This window comes from Sminthopsis crassicaudata, chromosome 3 (genome assembly GCF_048593235.1).
Source record: "Sminthopsis crassicaudata isolate SCR6 chromosome 3, ASM4859323v1, whole genome shotgun sequence".
NCBI classification, from domain to species: domain Eukaryota; kingdom Metazoa; phylum Chordata; class Mammalia; order Dasyuromorphia; family Dasyuridae; genus Sminthopsis; species Sminthopsis crassicaudata.
Genome location: NC_133619.1, coordinates 169,113,911 through 169,139,561, shown reverse-complemented (window position 1 = coordinate 169,139,561; position 25,651 = coordinate 169,113,911). Strand labels below are relative to the sequence as shown.

Sequence of the window (25,651 nt, the reverse complement as noted above, 5' to 3'; positions counted from 1 at the left end):
TTTGAGTAATGATGACCGACCATATTTCTAGAGGACAGAAGATGAAGCATGCTAGCCATTTTCCGACTTGGGGGAAAACTGTAAGTTGCAGGATAAAACATACACGTTTAGATTGAGAAAATATGTGGATTTTTTTTTTTTTTTTTTTTTTTGCTTCTCTATGCTTATTTCTTTCAAAAGACTATGGGGTTTTTCCTATTTTTATTTGACATAAGGAATTTGAGATCAAGGAGAAAAAGTACTGAAAAGAAAAGAAAATCACTGAAATATCCTTAAAAATCCACTTAAAGGGAAGAAAAGGAAGTTCAGGGGGAAACACAAATGAGAACTATTTAGAAAGTAACATGTTGAACATATTTTATTTTAGAAAATTTTATATTTTAGAAAATCAAGCTATAGGTAACAGAGATTTGAAATTTCCCACATAATCCTCTTTATCAAATAGAAATATTTTTTTAAAGAGGTGCCTATTAAATTAAGAACAAAAATAACAAATTTTCTTTTGATTTCCAAAAGAATACAACATTTTCTCAGCATCCTGCCAAGGGTGGATAGATTTTTTTTTTTTTTTAAAGTCCTTATAGGTCTGAAAAGAGCAGAGAAATAACTTTGCCTGGGAAAGAAAACTCAAGATTTGAAGAGAGGCAGCTAGCAAACAAGACATTTTGACTAGTAGGTGATTCATGGAGTCAAACTAAAATGTCCTAAAACATTAAGGAAATGAAGGCCCACTATCTAGTCATAAGTTGTCCCGGGGAACACAACTCGTTCTTCCCAGTGATATGCGAGTGTGACCCATGTTTATGGATAGACTATTATATGTAGATTATTCTTGCTCTGGCCTTCTACAGAGTGAATGTTGAAATTAGTTGTGCTTTTGTCTTCTCATTTAGTAACTGTTTCATGTTTGGTAATCACTGGTGTTATTGTGACTGGTTTTATATCAATGGGAAACACATAGATGAGACTCAAGAAATATTATGTAATGAGCATATATTCCCTATTTCATTGCTGTTGCTGAGTTGTTTCAGTCATGTCCAACACTTCTTAAACCCATTTGGGGTCTTTTTAACAAAGATACTGGAATGGCTTGCTATTTCCTCCTCCAGCTCATTTTACAGATGAAGGAATTGAAGCAACTTTCAATGATTTGCCCATGTTCACAAAGCTAGTAAGATTCTGAGGCTGGAGGTGAATTCAGGTCGTCCTGACTCTGGGCCCTATCTATAGCTTAAATGTACCCATCATATATCGTGTTTACATCAAGCAAAACTCTAATTTTTTAATTATACAAGGATAGATTTCCTTTCACCACAATTTTTCCTTAAGTAAATACTTTTTCAAAGGTATCACTTAATACACTCAGTTCTAACTCTGTGACCAAACACAACTTAGTTTTTCCCATCTGAAATCTCACTTACCTTGTGCTGACATATCTTTTAACCTATAGAGTTGGTTATTTAACATATTTAACAAATATTATTTCATCACAAGTTGTTTATCACATCTACAGACACAGTGATGAGGGTATGAGTCAGAGAAAGCAAGTTAATTTTGTCCAAAGGAAAAAATTACAAGTAGAAGAATTAACTGATAAAGAAAAGTTAGAGCAGCCAGTTTGAACAAAAAAGGACCAATGAAGCAAGTGCCATTTTGAGTGTTTATGATCTAGCTTTGACATGAATAGTTTTGAGGATTCCACTGTCCGCATTCTAAATACAGATTAAATTCCAAATTTTCATGATTACAAAACACATTCATTCATCTGTTTTAGATTTAAAACAAAATTACAGAAGTCTTATAATTTGTACTTTGTTAGTATGCTGCTTTGTTTTTCTATGAACGTTTTTAAGTTCAAATCAATTAATCATTTATACTTTGTCCCAAACATTATGTTAGGTCTTGGGGATTCAAAGATAAAAAAATGACAGTCCTAACCATCAGGAAGCTTACGATCTATTGAGATGGGAAATAATCTATCATGCCAGGAGGATGGATAAGTTACTCATGGGTAGTGGCTACAGGTTTTCTACCCCACCATCCTAAAACCAACATCTGCCTGTATATAGTAAAACATTAAGTTATTCCAAAACTCTTCAATAATGAGCATTTCAAGGGTTGACTAGTCTTGAAGGTTTTAAATTCCATGAGATAAACAAATCAGGTTTCCATCTTTCATTTTCTTTTTCCTCTACTTTCTAAGCTATCTGAGAGGCAAAAAGGCAAAGGGGATACAGAGCTGGCCTTAGTACTAGGATAGGTGAGTTTGAATAAGTCATTTAATATGAGAGTGACTTTGGGAGCAGCTAGGTGGTGCAGTGGATAGAGCACCAGCCTTGAATTCAGGAGGACCCGAGTTCAAATCTGGTCTCAGACATCTAACACTTCCCAGCTGTGTGACCCTGGGCAAGTCACTTAACCCCAACCTCAGTGGGGGGGGGGGGGAATATGAGAGTGACTTTGACAACTCTCTAATACTGTAAGTTTCAGAGAAGGTACAGATCCCCACAGGTAGAGGAAATTGCTCATGCCAATGAAATCACAGAGAGACACCCTGGATTGATCTCTAAGAGATATGAGAAAAGTTGCTGGAAACAAACAATGGAAAGGTATATTCATAAACTTATCTGACTTTCCCCTTTATGGTCTGGTTAGAATAACAATTTGGATTCTCAGGACCGCAAAGAACCCTCCTGACACTGCTAAATCACCCAAAGCTTAAATGTGAGCTATATGGAAGCCATGGTAGCTAGATAGTATTTAGGCTAGAAAGTTGTTCAACAAGTTGAATATTGTCTTCTACTTATAGAATTTCTACATCCTATAGAAACTTTGTTATGAATAGATCAAATTTATTTGATTTTTATCAAATATTTTAACATATGTACAAATTTAAAGCATTATCTAAATGCTAGCTCTGGTATTTTGTTTCCTCTAAATCTAAGTTTTTTAAGGACAAAAAAATCTTATTTTCTTTCTTGTTATCTAGTTTGTCGTTATTCAGACATGTCCAACTATTCATGACCCATTGGGGTTTTATTCACAAATATAGTAGAGTGATTTTCCATTTCCTTTTGGACTCATTTTACAGATCAGAAAACTGAGGCAATTAATGTCCTTAGGTTCACATAGCTAGTATGGGTCACACAGGAATCAGATTTGAACTTAGGAAGATAAAGAGTTCCAGATTTTAGGTCCTATGCTCTATCTGTGGCACACTTAATTGCTCTTAGCTGCTTATTTTATAATATATTCCCATGGCAATTGGTAAAAATGATTTATGCCCAGCAATTACTCAGTAATTGCTTATTAATGGAAAAAATTTCCTAAAACTTAAAGGGAGAGTTTCTTTAAGTAAATCCAAAAAGATATACTTACAGAACAGGATGAACAATCAATTCTGGGCTATATGACTTAATCACTGGAGCTGCATCTTTGGTACAGAATATATGGGAGAGATCTGCACCCTGGAAAATAATTAAAAAAAAAAAAAAAAAAAAAAAGCTTTAACATAACCTTAGCTCGCCTATTGAATAACTAAAAAAGTTGTCATTAATATTTCACTTAAGAACAAGACAATTAATATTAAATGAGTCACTATATGGAATAATAGAGGGAAAAAACATCTTATCCAAAACCAGTTCTAGTTTTTGACATTTTTTACTTGTACAGAGATATACATAATTAACACATATAGTCATCATAGGGTAGAGACTATATAAATTAAGCATCATCAAAGTGTGTAAGGATGCGGTTCCCGAAAAACAAGAGAAGGGAATTGTAAGAGCCCTTTAAATGGGCGGCGCCACAGCGCATCGGGTGATTGAGGACCGGAAGTAATTTCTGTGGATATTAGGACTACCTTGTAGGTGGGATCTTGGCCACGTTGAGATAGCTTCATAATGGGTGACTCTCTCGCTGATTGGCTGTGTGTGTGACCTCACAGGCCCTTTATAAGCCCACTGCAGGCAGCAGTCGCTCTCTTTAACCTGGCGCTCTTCACCCTGGCTCCCTAGCCTGGGTGGCCAAGCCAAGATGGATAGCCAAAAGTGGTAAGGATTTTGGTAGTGAACACGTGGGTTTTCTGACCAGGTGTTCACTCGGGAACCAACAAGTCAGGGCATCAGTCAGGGCATTAAGTGAGTAGGTATAATAAAGGCTTTTAAGATTACATGTGGCTGTTCTGGAGCGCGCTACCAGTTATTAAGCTATAGATTCAAGAGATCGTGGCCAGAGAAGGCCTCAGAGGAGGAGAACCGGGTAGAGTTCACACTGCAAAGGTCAGTGGTCAAAGGTACTCTGTTGGGCCTAGGACAGGATAGTAATAGTAACTGCAAGGAGTGCATGCTACAAAAGTGCAAAGAATCTAAGGGAAAAAAATGCATGTAGAGTAGGTGTCACTACCTAAAAGGCTATAAATTAAAAACCAAATTAAATCTATATGCAATATACAAAGAGAACCAACAGTTCTAACATGTTTTTCTTTCTTTCTTTCTTTTTTAATAATAATAGCTTTATAATTTTCAACATTTACCCTTGTAAAACCTTATGTTCCAAATTTTTTCCCCTCCCTTCCTTTTTTCCCCTCTCCCCTAGATAGTAATTCAATATAGGTTAAATAATGCAATTCTTCTAAACATATTTCCACATTTATCATGCTGTACAAGAAAAATCGGAACAAAAGGTAAAAAAAAAAGTGAAGGGAAAAAAACAAGCAAATAAAAAAGGTGAAAAAAATACTATGCTGTGATCCACATTCACTTCCCATAATCCTCTACCTGAATGCAGATGGCTCTCTCCATCACAAGACTACTGGAATTGCCCTAAATCATCTCTTTGTCTAACATGTTTTTCACTTTTTAAATTAGCCTATTCTCTGAAAATTTATAGTAATGATCTATTCTGATGTCTGCACTGTGTTTTTCTTGCTGGAGAAGTGATACTCTCAGTTATTCAATATATGAATAAATGTCAGGTTTTTGGTTTTGTTTTGTTTTTTTTACAAACAAAAAAACAAAAACTAGAAACAGAAGAAGTTTGTAAATGAGCAAAATATCCTTATTGTAACACTCACTCATGAAATTCAAGACTAACCTTGCAATATAGCTCAGTTAAAGCAATATCCAGTTTCAAACAAATGGATTTTTGCCAAACAGTTCTCAAAAAAATTTAAAATTTTACAACTTTTCATATTAATATGAAATGTTGCTCAAAATCACTGGTATGAGAGATGAAAAACAAACTGAGGTTTTCACCCCATACCCAACAAAATGGCAAAGATGGGAAAAAAATTGGAAATAGTTAATAATGGAGGGATTTTCAGAAAGAGAGAGATATTAAAAGACATTGTTAGTGGAGTTGTAAATAGTTGAACCAGTTCCAAAAAGCAAATTGGAATTATGCTTTTAAAAAATTGATAAAAATGTCCATATTCTTTGACTCAACAACTGAAAAAAACAAGTCAAGGAAAGAAGGAAAGATCCCATATGCACTGAAATATTCATAGTAGCTCTTTTTGTGGTAGTCATTAACTAGAAATAAAAGTAGATACCCATGGACTGGAGAATGGCTAACCCATGTGGTATATGAATGGAACGAAATACTCCTGTGAAATAATGATATATATAGAAAAACTAATAGAAACTAGTAAAGTGAAGTAACCAAAACAAAGAAAACTATGCACAATGCTAAAGGCAGCTATATGATAGATTGGAGTCAGGAAGAATTAATTTTCAAATCCTGCCCCAAATAATTAGTAGCTTTATGACTCAAGAATGTCATTTAGTCTGTCTGCCTCAATTTCCTCATCTATAAAGTAGGGATAAAATAGCACCCACATCTCAGGGTAACTGGAAGAATAAAATGAGATATTTGTAAAGTGCTGTACAAACCTTATTCTATATAAGTTCTATATAAATGCTAAAAATATAAAGAGAAAAAACAACAAAAAAAATCCAAGTGCTTTGTAATTACAATGACTTTGAAGGATGATTAAGTAAATGCAGCTCTCTCCTCTTTGTAGTGGTGTGATATTATGATTATGAAATACTGCAGATAGTGTCAGACTCAGTTGATAAATTTATTGTCAGTTGTTTCCCTCCCTATTCTTTCTGATAGCTGTTCCCACCAGAGTAGAGGAAGCCTCCAAATTGGATTTTTTTTTTTTGCTTTAATAACCATATTTCAATGTAACTGATTTTTCTTGCAATCCTGTTTTTTTTTTTTCATTCTTTTTAAAAAGACTTTGTGCATCTAAAAACATTATTCTGTAAAGGGGTCCATAACACAAAAAAGTTTAAATAATCCCTGCAATAAGATCTTCCACAAAGACTACAAATACTGTCACTATATCTTTAATAAGCAAATGGAACGTCAAAAAAAAAAAAAAAAAAAAAAAAAAAAAGAAGACAGGTTTTAGCTATCGTTTAGTTAGAGTTACTCCTCTATAGAATACTTATCTCAATGGTACCAGGAAACATGTTTTTCTTTAATCCATGAGAATCAAATATAATTCTGGACAAGACAGAGATGGTCCTTTTTTGGGAGCATTACTTTATGTTTTCTATTTTATAGAATTATTATATAGAACATAAAGAATTCTTTATGTACAAGCAGAAGCTAATAGTACAATCTAGAGAGATTATTACTATAATAGCTAAATGGGGGAAAAGAAAAAAGACTAACAAATTCATTTTGTTAGGAAATAAATTAACTCATATTGATAAAGAAGATTCTTGAACTGCTTCTGAGTGAAACGAGCAAGAGGAGATCATTACATACTTCAACAACAATACTGTATGATGATCAGTTCTGATGGATGTGGCCATTTTCAACAATGAGATGAACCAAATCAGTTCCAATAGAACAGTAATGAACTGAACCAGCTACACCCAGCAAAAGAACTCTGGGAGATGACTATGAACCACTACATACCCCTATTTTTGTCCGCCTGCATTTTTTATTTCCTTCACAGGCTAATTGTACACTACTCTTTTTGTACAGCAAAATAACTGTATGGACATGTATACCTATATTGTGTTTAATTTATACCTTAACATATTTAACATGTATTGGTCAACCATCTGGGGGAGAGGGATGGGAGGAAGGAGAGGAAAAATTGGAACAAAAGGCTTGGCAATTGTCAATGTTGTAAAATTACCCATGCATATATCTTGTAAATAAAAAGCTATAATAATAAAAAAGGGAAGGTTTTTGAGAGAGTAATAGGTAAAGTGAGTGAGCTGAGTATTTCCAAAAATGGAAAAAACTTATCTCTTGAAATGGTGAGGCTTTGAGGTGACTGGCTAAAATTTTTCACACAACCAAAATACTATGAATAATTTTGTCATTTTTATTCCTGATTAGGTAATAAATCATATATTCAGTTAATTAGGAAAATAATATAAAAACATGCTCATAGATAATGCTACATTCTAGGATAATAAGATTATATATGGAATGAATCAAATGGCTGCCTGAAGGAAGAGCTATCTATATATGTGAAGAGTGGCTAACACTATAACACATATTATAGTCTATTTTTAAAAAAAATTTTGTTTTAAGCAATAACTCTCTAGGTAAGAAAATGATATACATGTAAATGATGATATAAAACAAAGGTATCCATGAAATTAATAAAGTAATTTTAAAGCACATTAAAATAAAACATCACATAAATTTTAGTACTTCATTTAAAAAATGCTTTTTTTCTGATTTGTATCACTCAAGTTCCCATTAGGATTAAGACAGACATGAAATTAAGAAATTTAAGTAAACATACCACTTTGAGGGCTGAAATTCCTGCAAAGTATGGTGCCCCTGTGTAGCTTAAAAAAAAAAAAAAATTTAAATATTTAAACCCACATTGCAATCTTGCAAGATTCTCTAGGGATTTCCAAAATTTATGCAGTTATCATGATAGTAATCATATGAAATGTAAAATTAAATTTAAAAAATTAAAAATTAAAAATTGCCCCCACTTAAAGCTCATCCTTAAAAATATTATACATAATGAAAATTTCTTTTTTTTTTTTTCTTTTTCTGAGGCTGGGGTTAAGTGACTTGCCCAGGGTCACACAGCTAGGAAGTGTTAAGTGTCTGAGACCAAATTTTTACTCGGGTCCTCCTGAATTCAGGGCTGGTGCTCTATCTACTGCGCCACCTAGCTGCTCCATAATGATAATTTCTTAATAATAAATGTATCTTAATAATAAATTCTTAATGTCAATTATATAGGAATAATTTTGAACTAACAATTGTGAATACTTTTATTCGGCTGTACTAGTTTATCTAAAATTTGCATAAATTATACCATATCTACTAGAACAGATCAAATGATAAAGTGTTTTTCAAATCTTAAGTCAATTAAAGTAGCTGACTGGATAAAGCGCCTGGCCTGGAGGCAAAAAGACTCATTTTCCTAAATTCAAATCTGGTCTCAGACACTTTGTAGATTGTGATCTTGAGCAAGTCACTTAATCCTGTTTGCCCTCCTGTTTCTACATCTATAAAATGAACTGGAGAAGGAAATGGCAAACTACACCAGTAAGAAAACAAGTCAGACTTGACTGAAAAATGTCAACATAAATGTCAATTGTTATCAAAATATTCTCATGAAGTTAAGGTTAACAGTAAAACTATTCCTATTTTCTTCTGCATAACTGGAAAATTCAATTGAGATAGTGGTCAAATGTATGATTTATAAAATTTTGGGAAGGGAAAAGGTACAGACCACCCCCTTGATTGGTGATTTCATCAGTTCAAGGAACTCATGACACAGAAGTTCCCTCTACCAATGCAGAGCAGGAACTCATTTGTACCATAGAGTTAGTCTTAGAAAAGTTTCTGGGATATTGTCAAATTAAATGATTTTTTTCTAGGTCTCAGAAACTAAATTATGTCTGAAGGACCTAGATCTTTTTCACTCTTAAAACGGTTTCCCTATCTACTGGACTATGCTGCTTCTCTCAATAAGACAATAAAAAAATTGTTTCATTTTAAAGTTTCAAAAGTACTACGTTTAAACTAAGAATGATTCTATATGATCTTTCATTTAATAAATATTTCCTGAGTTTCTATTATATCTACTAGATACTACACTAAATGTTCACCATTATCTTAGTGATTCACACACACACACACACACACACACACACACACACACACCCCTATACATATTGAATTTCCAAAAGGTTCAGTGACCAAACTCACAAAAATAGTGATCAAAGCTAACAAATATCATGTCCATAGAAATAAATGTGCATTATTCAGGACAAAAAATTAATAATATTATTTCTATCAGCTTCCTTCTTATTAAGAAGGTTATCATCAATATATAGCCCTTTTATTAATAGCTACAGTGAAACCTGTAAAACTTCCATCAATTGATGCAAAGTAAAATGGCCAGAACAAGAACAATTTATACAATAAAAATAACACTATAAAAATGAACTGAAAATTCCAGGGAACCAATGATAAATAAAGCATGCTACACCCCTGCTGACAGGTGACAGTAGGGCATAATGAGACATCTTTTTAGACCCCTTCAATGTAGAAATCTGTCTTGCTTGACTATCCATTTTTGTTAAAGATGTCTGTTTGTTTGTTTTTTGATGGTGGGAATAATAATAAAAATGGAAAAATAATAAAAAAAAAATAAAAAATTGGAAAAAATAAAATAAAAAAATTTTTAAAACCTCTTTAAGAAAAAAAAACATTCAAAAGGTAGAGAGTACATTCTAATAGGTGTATAACAGAGGAGGTGTCTTTTCTGGAATATATTGAAAATGGATTCAAGTTTATAAGAATTAAAACTATTCTTCAAGTGACAAATAGTAGAAGGATAAGAACAGATAGTTTTCAGGGTTAAAAATCCAGGTTATCAAAACAATTTTGACTAGCTGTGTAACAGTGGGCAAGCCACTTAACCCCAATCGTCTCAGCAAATAAACAAACAAAAAACTTCGGATGAGTGAGAAAATTTGATTAATAGAAAAATCAACCCCAATTCTAAAGGACTTGTGATAGAGGGGTGATAGATACAGGACAAAGTGAAATATAAGTTCTTTGTACATAGTCAGTTTGAGAGAGGTAATGTGATTTGATCAAGTTCTATCTACTGCACCATCTAGCTGTCCCCAAAAAGCTGCTATCTGTTCACATTTCCTACACAAATTCATCAATCCACTATGGTGCAGTTGACAACAATTTTTCATGTAAAAAATGAACACTTTAAGAGTATTTTCCTCCAATTCAATTAATCATTGATTATTATGGGGATTAGGGGACAATCATAGAAATTTGAGAGTAAGAGAAATTCATCAATGGTCATCTAATTCAGTGGCGTCAAATTCAAAAAAATAGAAACTGATCCCTGGGAGCCACCTACTGACTTAGAAAACCACAAATTAACATTATCTACATTGTATTGTATTTCCTAAAAAATGTTGTTAATGTTTTCCAATCAACATTTTAATCCAGTTCAGGTTTGTGGCTTTAAGTTTGACACTTCTGATCTAGTCCAACCTCATCCTCACAGATAAGAAAATGGAAGCACATCAAGAAAAAGTGATTTATCCAAGATCACATAGAAAGTTAATAGCAAAAGAGAAACTGGTCAATGAATTCTGGTGTGATCATCAGCCTAGTCACAGCTACCACCTATAACAATATTTTAATAATATCTTTGGAGATTAAAAAATTTTATCATATGGCCCTAAAAGTAATATAAAATAACATTTAAAACATTTCAACTTACTCTTGGCAGCCTCCAACTATGCCTATTCGTCCATCTTGACCTTTATGTTTTTTAGTCGTTAAAGGGGGTATAACATTTCTCACCAGCTGAAAAATATTCTCCATGCTCTTTAATGAGGATACTTGATATGGTGGAAGCGATTTCTCTAAAGCTAAAAGAAGAGAGGAAGGGGAAAAAGAAAAGTAATCTCTAATTTTAGTGTAGAGGATATACAGATGTGTAAGAATAGTTTCCATAAATAGCAAAAACTTTCAGAAAGCTTATCTTAAAAAACTCTCCCAAGCTTTTAGATATTAGTACTTTCTTTAAAATTTTTTTTTCACATTTTACCATGCCTTGACACTTTTAGCATAGACTTTAGAAATTCCTGAAAATTTTTATATATTTATAGAAATAATTATTTTTCATGTAAAACTGACATATACATTTACCTTTTTGAAAACTTTCAACCACTAAACATTTTGGATGACAATTTGAAAATATCAGGAAATAGATCTGATGTTTCCCCTCTCCCACTCCCAAGAACTTATTTTGAAAACATAGATACTTGGAGTCAGAAGACATGAGTTCAAATCCAGTTTTGATCTAGCTGTGTGACCCTAGGCAAGTCATTTACCCTGTTTGTCTAAGTTTCTCCATCTGTAAAATGGGGATAACATCAGCTCCTGCCTCCCAGAGTTATTGTGAGGATCAACTGAGACAGTAATTGTAAAGTGTTTTTAGCAGTGCTTGACACAGCAAACACTATAAAAATGTGAGATATTATTACTATGACGATGATAAATATCCTAATTTACTCAACATTTTGATGGACATGACAGCCATTTCAAATAAGAATACCAAATTTGTATTTGCTATATTTTATGTTAATCTGGATGTTCATTATACCCCATTTTTAAAAGTTTTTTCAAATGTATTTTGAAAACTTGTTTGGACACTAATTATTCAAAGTAGCAGAGAACAACTGATGTTTCAAATATAGAACATTCACTTTATTTTAATCAAATTTAAGTGGCAATTTAAAATCAGTTAACACTTCTGAAATTTTAATTGGTCCTGCTTGATAAAATTTCCTTTTGCAAAGTTCTTTGTAGCTTCAGAGTCAAAAGACTTTGGCCACAAATTCAGAGAGCCCAAAGTGTCAGCTGGGAAACAGAGACATCACAAATTAGAGCTAAAAAAAGGAATTTTGCAAACATATGCCACATTTTCTTAGTTGTCTGCCAAAAACACTCCCCATTACAATTAACTCATTTGCTGAGAAAATTAAAAAGAGCTTTTACAAGTTCAACTGAAGGCAAAAAGCTGCCAAAAGACTTTCTCCTAGAAAAGGTTTATATTCTTAGACCCTCTTCCACGTTTATTTCTTACTTGATTTTTATAATCTAGAGATAATGGTAATGCAGATAATAAGATGCAATAATAATGAAATTTAGTTACATTTTCAGAGAATGTTGATAAAACATTAATTCAGCTATCATCATCCTGAACATCTCTATGGATTAAAAAAAAAAAATTCAACATCTGGCTAATCTGGAATAAAAAGATAAACTTGGAATAGTAGGGAAAGGTAGTCTTAAAGCCCAGAAGACATAGCTTCGAATTTTGCCTCTTGAAGTACTAATTATGTGATCCACAGCAAGTCCACCTCTCATCAGCGTTCTAGACCATTCTTTAAGATTTTCAATTGCACAGTATAGTGAATAAACATTATATATTTAGGTGCCAGGTACTTTGCCAAAAATTATTTTCCTCATTGATGAAATGACTTTCCTCAAATGAATTCTCTATGTGAACCAAATCAGAGACTAATTCCATATCCCTAGACTAGAGATAAACGCCACTTCCCATATTAGAAATGTCAGGTCAACAGTTTCACCTTTTCCCTTTCCCATATCTCACAATACTCACAAAATGATTCAAAACACAATCACTATATAAGCCTTCAGTTATCAACAACTGTTCAAATAATAAACACAGCTGGTTAATTCTTCCTTCCATCCCCATAACTATTTCATTAAAATGGACAGACCCAATGAACTAAGAAAAAAAAAAAACCTACCTAACCCCTCTCTATTCTCTTATTTCTAGGCCTGCCACAAAAGTAGTAAAAGAAGAACTGAAGTTATAAACTCTCCATCTCATTTCTTGGAAAGCAAGACTAAATCTTTCAGTTCCCTACAGATTAATTAAATTTTATACATAAATGGAAAACACCATTGACATCCAGAGAAAGAACTATGGAGACTGAATGTAGATTGAAACATATTATTTTCACTTTTCCTGTTTTTTCTTTCTCATGGTTTTTCCCTTTAGTTCTGATTCTTCTTTCACAATGACTAATATATAAATATGTTTTAAACATGATTATGCAAATATTACCTATATCAGATTGCTTGCTAAGTTGGGGAGGGGAAAAAGGAGGGAGAGAAAAATACAGAAATCAAAATCTTACAAAAATGAATGTTGAAAACTATCTTTACATGTAATTGGGGGGAAAATACTGGAAGGAAAAGGAAAAGGAAGGGGATGAAGAAAGAAAAAGAAAGAAAGTAAAAAAGAGAAAGAAATGTTGCACATAGGTCTTCTGGGGTCTCTCTCACTTTTCCCTGCTCCCTGATTTTTCTACGAAAAGAACTATCAAAAAACATATACATATCTTCATAAGCCACTACTGTCAGCACAGGTTTTTTTCTTTATGAGAGAAAAATTTACAATAATAAGATTTAGCTACATGTCCAGGAACTGGTCATGAAAAAGTAATTAATCTATAACTACGATGAACAATTCAGCTACAACTACAATGAACATCTTTACAGGTATTTCATTTGGGACTCAATATCCACCCATCATCATTTTAGTATCAAATGTCTTGATTACCAACTACATAATTACAAAGGCAAATTTTTATGTGATAGGTCCATGATTTGGAATGGTCCAAGTATAATCAATTTCATTAATTCTTTAAAGAATTATTTTTCTTTTATTCAGGAACAGAAAGCACAAAAACAAAACAAAACAAAACCCTACAATTTCTCAAGTCACAGTGTTGTACAAACAAACTACTTTATATAAGTAAACATGTCAAAGATCAGTTTCACTAAAATAACCTGTAACACAGAGGCAGAGAGATAGTAACCTTTCAGTAATTTAAAAGAAGTCTTTGGAGTTGCCTGAGACTCAGAGATTAAATGAGTTTGCTCAAAGTCATATAGCTGGTGCTGAAAGGTAATACAGTCTTTTATGCACCATGCTACAAATGTCAAGATGCAGTTTTTTGTAAGTAGATGCAAAGTTCACTGAAAGTGGCTAAAACTAGATTAAAATGAATTGAGAATGTTTAACAAAATAAATTAAAATACAACATAAATGATAATTTTAATTTTCTAAGTCAATATTACAGACCACAGGGGTGCATTTCTATTTGAATTTGCTATCACACTGGCTCTTTGTATACCCCACAAAAAAAAAAGCCCAACCATAAACCTCTGGGTGTGTGTGTGTGTGTGTGTGTGTGTGTGTGTGTGTGTGTGTGTGTATGTGTGTGTGTATGTGAAGTCCAAGCAACAAATGTTTATGTATGCACACAATTATCCCTTCTACCATCTGGAAATATGATAAAAATTTTTGGCCTTCCCTTTGTGTCAGAAGTCTGAATTTTTTTTTTTTTTAATGGGGGGCATTTGACTATAGGGTATTATTAAATGTTTGGTCTAGACTATATGTAGTAAGTTAATGTTAAGTAAAAATACTGTAAGAAAAAGAAATTTTGAAATTCAAAATATGAAATTTATTTTTAAAAAAAATCAAACAAATTTAAGGAGAAAAATACTTAATATTCTGCATGTTTAACAAAAGACATTTAAAAAAAATAATCTTTGAAATTTCCTCCTTGTACTCACCATTAACCTGTGGTACATCTTTGGAATTTAACTTGACATGAAGAAGTTGAACGCTGCGTTTCTCTTCAGTCATTTTCTTCTGGCTTTCAGGACCTTTCTTAGTTGACTCTTGGCGGCAGGGTGCTTTCTTTTGAGGGGCAAGTGCTGCTTTTTCTTTTTCTTTTACATTACATAGGCTAAACTTTTTCTTAAAATTTTCAAACCAGCCTTTACTGGCCTGAAAATCTGTACAGGGAAACTTTTCACCTTCTTTTTTCTTTAGAAAATTATATAAGGCCTTAGCCTTTGCTCGTATGGTGCCAGAGTCTACTGGAATGCCTTTTTTATAACAATCCTGCACCCAAAAGAAGGTTGCACTCTCCACCTGAGAGAGATGTGGATCCCGGGGTTTATGCAAATGTTTTGCATTTGTTGGTGTAGCTGCAGCAATGGCTGCACGGATCTCCTTCTCATTTTTCTTGATCTGCTTTACCATTGACTCATTAATGCAGTAACAGCGGCACACTGCAGCAGCTGTTTTGCCTGATCGCAGCATATCTAACAATTCTACTTTTTCTTTCAAGCTCATAACTTTCTTCTGTTTCTTGGGAATACTTTTAGCAGCATTAGGACTATTACGCTTGGGACCCATGATTTTAATAGTTTATAGTGTATAAACGACACAAGATATATGAAACTTGAGATGCAAAGATCACTTGAGATCACCGCGAGATGTCACATGAAAGACTGATGGAAACAAGCTTGGCATCCCCAAACCAGTGCACAGTTCTTTTACTAAAGATTTAATTTTAAGAAAAAAATTGTGTAGCTGTTCATTTGTGTCGTTAAATAGTAAAATACATTAAGTAATAAATGGTAAAATACTGAATGGGTAATATTATACAGAACAGTATATACAGTTTATGCATTTATGAGTTACTAAACTTCTAAATCTTTCCACATTTCTAGTTTTTTTCAGTTTTCTGGCTTTCACAGTTTTTTTTGGTAAACTTTAATCTTTTTCTTATTTTAACTTTTAGAAAACAACATACATGGAGCAGCTAGATGGCACAGTGGATAGAACACTAGCCGTGAAGTCAGGAGGACCTGAGTTCAACTCAGGCTTCACACACTTAACACTTCCTAGCTGTGTGACTCTGGGCAAGTCACTTAACCCCAATTGTCTCAGCAAAAAAAAAAAACCAACCAATATGTATTTGGTTATTAAGAATATGCTGATATTATACAATATCATAATACATTTTATGCATTTCTGAATTTTTAAACCATTTTTTGTGCTGTCTGCTGACATTTGTGTGTTGTCTGTGACTTCCCAAAACTCCCCCCAAATTCCCATTAACAGTAATTTCTTATGTTGACCTGCAATACAGAAAAACCATGATAGGGAAAGTCATGGTGTAGAAGGGATAAGTGTGTGTGTGTGTGTGTGTGTGTGTGTGTGTGTGTGTGTGTGTGTGTGTGTTTGCTTGTTTTCACCTATGCTGGCTCTTTATATATGAACCAAAACAAGAGATTTATTTCTATGCAGGTTAATTCTTCAAATATGCAAAATATAACTTTAGAAGTTATCCAATTTGATTTACTGCATATTTACACAAATAGAGCTTTAGTTATTGCGTGACTTACTGTTGCAACCTTTAAAAATCATATCATTTCAAAGGCAAATGGGATCACTAGACTATGTGATCATGTGGTTTATATGCCAATCTTTTACAAAACAAAATTCGAAATCACTAGGAAATATATTCTCTAAGATCTCTGATATTGTAGCATATTTAGTCCTGTTGTTTCCAAGTAAAAAGAGAAATTACACACTTAAAAATATCTCTTAGATATAATTATCCTAACATCCTTATCTGAAAATAGACAATTTTTTTTTAAAAGCAAAGAATCATCTGCATACCAAATAGGTGATACATATTAGTGAGCACAGCACAGATTGCTCAGAGACCCCTAACCTTGTATTGAAAAAATTCCATCTTTATGTTAACTAGCCATAACTAAAATTCAGCATTTTCTTCAGTTTTAATTAAAAACAAATAAAACATTATTCCAAGGAAGAACTCATAGATTTAACTAGATTGCCAAAGGGATCTGACACAAAAATGGTATAATATAGTACATAAGATATACATACATCTTTCTTTGTTATCTAAAAATAGTAGTGTGTGTAAAGATCCCTTGTACCTAAAAAGAGTAATGTTTCCACAAAGAAATTCTATAGGGATTATTAGATGAAAAAGTTTAGGGTATCAATTCCTTACTGTTCACAGAAAAAAGAAGAAAAGATTTAGATATTGGGAACATCAACTTGCAAAACAGAAGTTTTGACCACAGTAATAAATAATCCTGTGTGGAATGGAAAGATAAAGTGAAGAATTTACAGGAATGTTTAAATTCTTTTTCTGTATTTTTTATTATTTCTATGTCTCTGTGGCCTGCATAAGTACAGTGTGTGCAAGCCAATATTTATTTAAAACTTTAGATATATTTACTTAACCAGAAATGATGACATTTATCCTTGTTCAATGCTATCAATATTTAGATTATTAAATGCCATCAGCTTAAGATTACTGAAGTTTGAAGGTCTGACTAATGATTCCTCCCGGTATCAGAGAAACAAAGCATCCCATTCTAATCTGCCTTTGGCACCGATGTTTAACATTCAATTAGGGGAGAGGGAACCTATTTCTCAATGCTCCCCAACTTATGATGTAATCCTTTGTAACAGAAACCTTCCATTCCAATCTCTCCAAATAGCAACAACCTCTTCTCAATGCTTTCTTGCTTGTGATGTAATCTCTTGTATAAAAGCTATGTATCTTTACTACTTCTTTAGCCCTTCTACTAGGAGCTTCCTCTCTTTCCCTTTTTCACAGTGGAATTGCTCATTCTCATGAGAATTTATTAATAAGCAACTTTACTGCTTTCTACTGAATGATCTCTGAGTAGTCATTTTGGGTAAGGGTCTTCTACATCCCTCACAATCCTAATTACATTATCATCTGCAAACAATGCTATTTATTTATATTGTATTAAAGCATTTATAAATAGTGGTGCAAACATTATTTTTAACTTACTTTCAAAGTCTTAAAATATATATATACCTGTAATCTAAATATTTGTTAGAAGTGTTTCAATTTAAATATTTATAAACCAGTAAAATATAATATTGCTGAAACACAAAAGATAATAGCAATTTGGTTAGAACTTAATTTATTGCTTGATGTTAGCCTTTAACATTTAAAACAAACAGTCCTAGATAAAAAACACTCTAAAAGGAAAATTTTAATTTGGAAATTGTATCTTTTGTTCTTGACACTAAGAAAAGAAATTAAGAAATAGCCCAGTAATAAATTTCTTAGGTACACACCTTCTGTAGATTTATAATGGGCTTTATGTCATAAAACTTGTCTTTGTTACTAATAATGTAAGTCTTATTGCTCTGAAAAATCAACACTAAAAACAAGGCATGAAACATTTTCTATCAAACACAAAAAGAAACTACATAAATCAAAATCCAATATTATGTTACCCTTTCACTTCCCTCCATCAGAACTAGAAAACTTGGATCACTACAATTATCCCTTCCACATCTGACTTTGTCCAAGAGCTTAAATCATGGGTCAGCATAAGAAGTTAAATGGGAATTTGGGGGGAGTTTTGCAGAAACCACAGACAACACATGAAGGTTAACAGCTGACACAGAAGCTGTGACCAAATACTTTAGCCTAACTTCATAATAAAATACAATACCCCACATAAAAGAAAATAAAAGAATTCAGACCTCTCTGGTAGGAAGGGAAAGCCAAAAACTTTTAAATGATTCTTCCAGATTGCAGGAGGTGCCATATTTCTAACTAAAGGGCCACCCTACCCTTCCCCCTACCCCTTGCAATGCGGAAGGAATAACTAAATGTTTTTTCAAAATAAAAATACTCTTTAGATATACTATAAATTTGAGTACCTATCATTGGAGAAAGTGTTGGTGCCATAGTATTATAATTAACGTTCCCTCCATAGGATGGATGGTTGGCTCTGAGATGAATTGGGTGATCTGCACTATGATCTTTGTGTCAAGTTGAAGAAACTGCAGCTAACATTTGTGCCAGTACTTGCAACATCCACAGCTCTTGAGCATGTTCCATTTTTCGATTCTTGTCCTCAATTCTAAGCCTCTTCTCTTCATACCTATAAAATTTTTCTTCTGTTTCCATACTTTGTTGCAAGAACTTCTCCATCATTTTGTCCAGGGTCATACTGGCATGTCGGGGTTTTTTGATCTTTTCGATTGAGGTAGAAGTAGAATGTTGTTCTCTACATCAATGAGACTGAAGCCTGAATCAAAAAATAGATATGAATAAGCATATACACAAAAAATTAGCTTTGATCAAGTGTAGGGTTATTTGATGTCAGCTCAATAGAAACTTTCATCAAAACACTTGAACAAGAATTAATAATGGCTCGTTAGTAAAAGATTGTGAAGTGTGTACACGCATGTATTAACCAATGTCATGTTTTCAGATATGGCTATAACTGCTAGATAAGGGGGATTTTCTGATTTATATTCTTAAAAGTCTCCATTTGGGGAAACAAAAAAGAACTCTGATTTTCACAGAAATAGTTTCATTACTCTGGAAGACAAACGTGTGAAAACAGTGGAGACAAGAGGACAACATTATCAAAGTGAGGTAAATGTCCAACTTGCTTTTAGTGGGGGGAGTGCATATATATAATTCATAGGGGCACTGGAAAAAATGTGAAAAACATCTCTCTTTCAGATACACTGCACTCTCACTCTCATCACATAGCAATTTGTGTGTGGGAAAAAAAACGGACCATCTCTTAAGATATTGTGCTTCATTCCTGAAAATTAAACAAGACAGAAGGGCATTTTTCACCAACAGCTGGAGTGACAAAGGCTAAACATGGAAGTTCAGTTAAGTTGGCCAGCATGGCCAGCAAAAACTTTTGTCATTCACAATAGGTTTTAAGTCTACTTTCATAAATTAACTTGATTTGTATTCAGAAGTACTTTAGTATAAACATTAGCTTTCTGAAGGAATACAAGAGTTGAGAAAAGGCAACTCAAACATCATCTTATGAGCAGTATCAATATAACCGGAGGTTTTAGAAAAAAAAAAAATCAAAATTAAACATCATCAGGTTAAAAAATAAAAGGGGATAATGAAAGGTCAGGAATGAATACACACTTATATTGGATTGATTTCTATAATTATTTATGCCAATAAATTCCAACTTTTTTTGAAGGTGCAAGCTTTGGTAATCACTCCCTTTGCCTCTTATGTGTGCCAAACGACAAATTTTAAAATGTATTAATCAATTTTGTTAAAGAATTTCTCCCACTTTGAGGCAGGTAGGTGGCGCAGTGGATAGAGCACCAGCCCTAAAGTCAGGAGGACGAGAGTTCAAATGTTACCTCAGACACGGAACACTTCCTAGCTGTGTGACCCTGGGCAAGTCACCTAACCCCAACTGCCTCAGCCCCCCCCCCAAAAAAAAAAGATAGAAAAAGAATTTCTCCCACTTCTCTAGTCTGAAATAAGTGGAGAACCCCAGGAGCCTACAAACTTGGGCCAAGAAATTATTAACCTGGACTTTGGAATTCAAATATTTTGAGGGGTTTTTTTTGCAAGTAAACTTTTTTAATGAAACCTCAAACATATTCAGGGAAATTTCCACCCAGCTAACTATGAAAAAGGTTTAAAAAATAAGATAAAATTTCAGATACACGTGAAATACATTAAAAGATATCACTAAAATAAAAGTTACTGAGCTTTCTAATGATTTAGGTCAAGATAAGACAACAGATGGAATGACTATAACCAACCTGAAAGGAGTTTTGATTTGTAAAAACTTTACCAGTCAATTAGGAAACTGAATTGCCAAAAAAATCAAAAATTGCAAGTCACCTTGTATAGTCCACACTTAGAAATATGATAATGCCTTTTAAATTCATATCAAACGGTAGCTTGAAGGAAATATAAGGTTTACAATTAGAGAAACCAATATTAAGCTATTTCTAAAAGTCAGTGGAACCTCTGGACGCTCAGTAGTCTAGTGGTTAATCCTACTTAGCACTAGGTGAAGACAGCAGGAAGAGGCGGAGAGGCTGTAGGATCTAGTTAACCAAGAGACCCCCCAGTATCCCTCAGCATCCACTTATCTGCCCCGACCCCATCTAAGATATGCAGGCCCCGGGCACAATACTCACCACTGCAGGGCAGCCCCTGGTGGTGAAAGGGGGATGTTCCACTTTGATGGGACACCGGGCAAAGGAAAAGTATTCGCCCAAGTTTTTGTAGGGAGACACCAGTCGGCCTCATCCATCTCGCCCCGTCTCCGTCCTTAGTTGCCGGGCTGCGTCTCTCATGCCTGCCTCGAGCGCTGCCTCCGGATCCTAGTCTGCACAAGGTCCTTCTCCGCTGGAGATGCGGTCCGTCTTGTAGAAGTACTAGCGGATTCTGCACGCACGCTGCTCTTCCTGAGGCGGTCCTTTGCTTGGGAGGCCACTTCGAGCCTTAGGACGCTGATCCGGGGTCTGGGGGAACCCACTTCCCCCTCACTGAAGGCCACGTCCGAGTACACACAGCCGTTCTGACAGTTGCCCCAGATGCCCAGGGTTTCCAAGTCAGACCACAGCAACCCCGGGGGATCATTATTACTCCGTCCTCTTCCCCAGAACAGTCCCGGAGAAAGCAAGTAGCCCCTTCCTACCAGCCCTCTTCCAGATGGAGAAAGACACGGGACGTGGCAGAACAAGCAAAAAGAGCGGGGAAAGGAAGAAGGGAGTAAAAGGTAATCTACAAGAACGTCAAACCTCGAGCTGGGGAGTGACTGTGGGCGCAAGGAGGCAAATGAGCAATTAAGAAAGTTATGGAGCCCCACCACCCCAGAGGTTTGCACACTTCTGCATGAGGAACTGCAGCTCGCACCTCTTTCCCAGTCCCATCGTGCAGCGAGGGTGTGGAGCGAAGTTCAAAAGCAGCGTGAGGGCAGGGTGCTCCAGCTTCTCCCCCCACAAGAAGCTGCTGTGAGAGCAGCCACCTCAGCTTTCCGCACCGCTTTCCCAACGCAGCGAAAATCCAGCGTTTCCCCAGCTTATCGATGATCCAGCCTAGCCTACCGCAGGCTACTCCCCTGGCTACCCCGCTATTCTAGCCTTTTCGTCCCGAGCTGATCCCATCTCGAAGCCTGGAGCAGAGTTCCAGCATCCGTCCAGGCTGAGCTACTTCTGTCCCCAGCTCCTCATCTCAGCGACAGGAACTAAGCAGTACCCCCCACAGCTATACGCAACTCTGGCAGCGCCGCGGTCAACGCACTCCACCAGGTACCCACCTCCGTCTCCGCTCATCCCGGAGACGCGCACAACAGCGCCCTCCCCCGGACCTCCGCCAGCTGGCAGGCTCCGCAAAGCACTTTCGGCCACAGTTCCCAGCCCACACTTAGGAAACAGACACACCCCTTCCTTTGCATTTCTCCTCCCCCTGCCTGCCCCAGTCCCAGAAGCTCAGTCATCTAGACGTGCGCCCTACCTCACCGCGCAAACCTCAGCGCCAACCTCCCGCCGCTCTGGCACTCGGCCCGAGCCGCCCGCCCCCTTTCTGCAGAGTGGGGGCAGGGAGCGCCCCGCCTCCTCGAAACCCCAGGAAAAGAGGGGTTAGGCTGAGAATGCCCCCGCGCAACCGACACCCGAAGGCCACGCACTGCCCTCTACCCGCCCTAAATAATACATGCCCCAGCCATTTTCCCTAGCTCTCAGCTCCGTAAGGCTCCGAATAGAAACGCAGCAGGAATCTAGGAAAGAGGCAGTGCCGAAGGGGGTTATTTCAGAAGGGTAGAAGGCTAATCGAGCCCATCTCATAGTCCACACCTCTCCCCAAGCCCATCCCTCTCCACCCTTCCCGGAGTCCGCTCTCCCCGAAGCCACTCACCCCTCGGAATCTACAACGCGCCTCCCCTCCCCCGCTGTGCCTTAGCAGGCCCTTCTGGTCGGGCTCCGCAACAAATGGATCACAGTGCTAGCTTCCTGCCGTCCGCCCCACCGTCAGAGCAAGGCCTGTGCTGCGTGTACCTGAATCCAGCGGCAGCCAGTGACAGATGAGCAGAGCCAAGAGCACCGCGGCCGCGGCCGCTAGAGAGACCCCCACAGCTCTAGCCCTCGTTTCTCCCCAAAATATCATCTCCTGCAGACAGTGAATTCGGCCTGGAAACTGTTTCTTTCTCTTTTTTTTTTTTTTTAACAGTCTCAAATCCCCTCCCCCAATCAGGTCTGAATCTTCTCTTACCTAGTATGCCTGTAGGGGGGTTGGTACCAACTCTGGCTAACAAACCACAGAAGCGTTTAATCACGATCATTGGGACGTTCTTCCGGGTTTGCCGCTGTCCAAACTCTGCCAGCAGGAAGCACGTTTTCCAAAACGAAGTCTGGCTCTTTTCTCTGGTTCTCCCACAGAGGGAGTTCAACCTCCCTCAGCCAATCACTGCCTCCAGACCTTCGCGATTGACATTACAGACAAAATTCTATTCGAGCTTTTAATTAATAGTCTTTCCTCCCCTCCCCTCATAGTATTATTTGTGAAGCTTATTACAAAAACCTGTAAGCCAAGGCATTGCTTGTTGGTTCTCCTTTGCGTTTTTTTTTGTTTTTTTTTTTGGCTAGGTCACGTCTGCTGGCATGTTTAGTTTGCTTTGTTTGGGGAGATAAGGAAAAAGCATTGTACAGAATGTAGAAAATAAGTAGAAAGATTTAAAAGCCATGCTGTAAACAAACCCATACTTGTAGAGAATTCTGTCAAAATGATATAGGTTGAGGTCCCTTTAAGATTCTTTTCTGATTCCCTACCCCCATGGCTGAAGAAGCTAGGATCTTTGATTCACAAATCCTGGTCAAAAGAACCCATTTGAATTCCAATGATATCAGGGCTTTCCCAGCCCCCACCAGATCTGAGCTAACTTGGGCTTTCCCAGCCCCCCACTATCTGCTCAGGTTTCCCCAACCCCCACAAACAGCTTTCTCCTTATCTAAAAACCCATTGAATTCTATTCAATTCTAACCATGGCTGAAACCAGCCAGAAGCCTGGGACTTCACCCACCTTCAAGATCACCAAAAGCCCCCATTATAAAAAGGGGCAACCCAGGAGTCCACTCTTTGCAGGAGCTCTAAAACGTGGCATTCTTACATCAGCCATGAGAAGGGTTCCTGTCTGCCCAGCGACCAGCTCTGGCCCTGGCGTCTTTCTACCTTTACCTTTACCCTTACTTCCAAACCTCTACAATAAAACTTTTTTTTATCAATCTAGGTTTTCAGGCCTGTAAATTCCTTTACAGGGGATTCTGCACCGTCACTAGACTGCATTTAACTCTGTATCCTTACACCGAACCAAAAGGGGTTCCCCCTTTCCTAACTCTCATCAAAACCATCAAGCATTTATTAAGTATCTAATATGTGCCAGACACGGTGCTAACCCTGTAGGAATACATATTGCAGTCAGAAAAAAACACTCCCTGTCATCCAAGAATTTAATAATAAAGAGAAAAGGTGTAAATAAATAAGATACATTGATACCTATAGAGTAGAAGTACAGGAAATGAGTCTTGTAAATTTCTCATTTTACAGGTGAAACAACTGTAAGCAGTTAAGTGACTTGATTCAGACCACACAACCAGTAAGTGCCTGAGGCTAGATTTTTAATTTAAGTTTCCAGACTCTAGGTCTAGGTTCCTATCCATTTAACCACTAGCTGCCTTAGTGCCTAAAAGGAAGCTGAAAAGGAATAAAGACATGGCTGGCCTTGATATCCTCCTACAGTGGTCCTCAAACTTTTTAAATAGGGGGCCAGTTCACTGTCCCTCAGACTGTTGGAGCGCCTCACATTCTGTCTCCACCCCTCAGCCCATTTGCTACAACCCAGCCGGCCGCATAAACGTCCTCAGCGGCCTGCAGGTCGTAGTTTGAGAACCCTTGCAAAAACAAGCCCACCAAAGGAAATGGCCACAAAGGCGAAGGATATTTCCAGAATGAGAAACCCAAAGGTACAATGAATTTCCAGGGTGAGAGAGTTTCTGTAGCTTATATGGGAGAGAAATTCCATTGTCAGGAAGCCTAGTCTGATGTTTGAACACTTTATGTCTCATCTGAACCAACCCACAAATTTAGAATTCTGTTGGAAAAGAGTAGGAAGTGTTCAACATTTCCTGGTATCCAAACAGTTTTGATGAGGTAGGGGTAGCAATTCTTTGTTTGAAATAAACTGTGACAAATTCACAATGGCCATTCTCTTTGCCAAAAGGTAGGGTTATTTAGGGGAAGAGGTTTTAAAGACAGAAAAAGAGCTAAAATAGGCACCAGGATTGGCAAATATGAAATGAGTTGGGAGAGCATATAGTGAGGAAGAAAAAGACAAGTTCCTCAAGGAAACTCACAATTAACCAGGAGAAAGGACATTTTCATGATGTGGGAGTAAACCACTGACTGGCAGGTTAGAGCCAAAGTTTATCAGACTAACCAGAATTAGGTATAGTAAGGAGAAAGACATCATTAAAGAGAAGGCACTCTGAGGAAAGAGAGAAACTCATAAACCCATTGCAGGGCTTAGTAATGAAAAGGATTTAGCAAAGATTTTTTTTTTTTCCCCCCCCCTGAGGCTGGGGTTGTGACTTGCCCAGGGTCACACAGCTAGAAAGTGTTAAGTGTCTGAAACCAGATTTGAACTCAGGTCCTCCTGAATTCAAGGCTGGTGCTCTATCCACTGTGCCACCTAGCTGCCCCAGCAAATATCTTCAAGAGCAAATCTTTTAAAGAGAAAATAAAGCCTCGGGAGTTTCTGGGAACTAAAGATGGTAACTCAGAGCGAGGGATCAAGGAGCCAGATAGAATGCACCTGGCAGACCAAGTCCTAGGCCTGTCAAAAGATATACTAATCAATTACCTCAAAGGTTGTTTAAAGACACTCAGAGGTTGGAGAACAG

The 25,651-nt window shown here is 36.3% G+C and overlaps 1 protein-coding gene across 8 annotated transcripts in view; it reads right to left on the bottom strand.

Annotated features, from left to right (window-relative positions):
- Nucleotides 1-25,651, bottom strand: part of NAXD (NAD(P)HX dehydratase) — a 92,108-nt gene that overhangs the window by 47,733 nt on the left and 18,724 nt on the right. The window contains exons 1-6 of one of the 8 annotated variants that reach the window (XM_074299537.1): nt 20,894-22,001; nt 18,626-18,996; nt 14,659-15,432; nt 10,757-10,907; nt 7,781-7,826; nt 3,379-3,467 (exon numbers count right to left, since the gene is read on the bottom strand). In XM_074299537.1, the coding sequence (XP_074155638.1) occupies nt 3,379-3,467; nt 7,781-7,826; nt 10,757-10,907; nt 14,659-15,289 (917 nt within the window). In that variant the 5' untranslated portion in view covers nt 15,290-15,432; nt 18,626-18,996; nt 20,894-22,001. The other 7 variants (XM_074299535.1, XM_074299536.1, XM_074299542.1 and 4 more) reach the window with 7 other exon arrangements.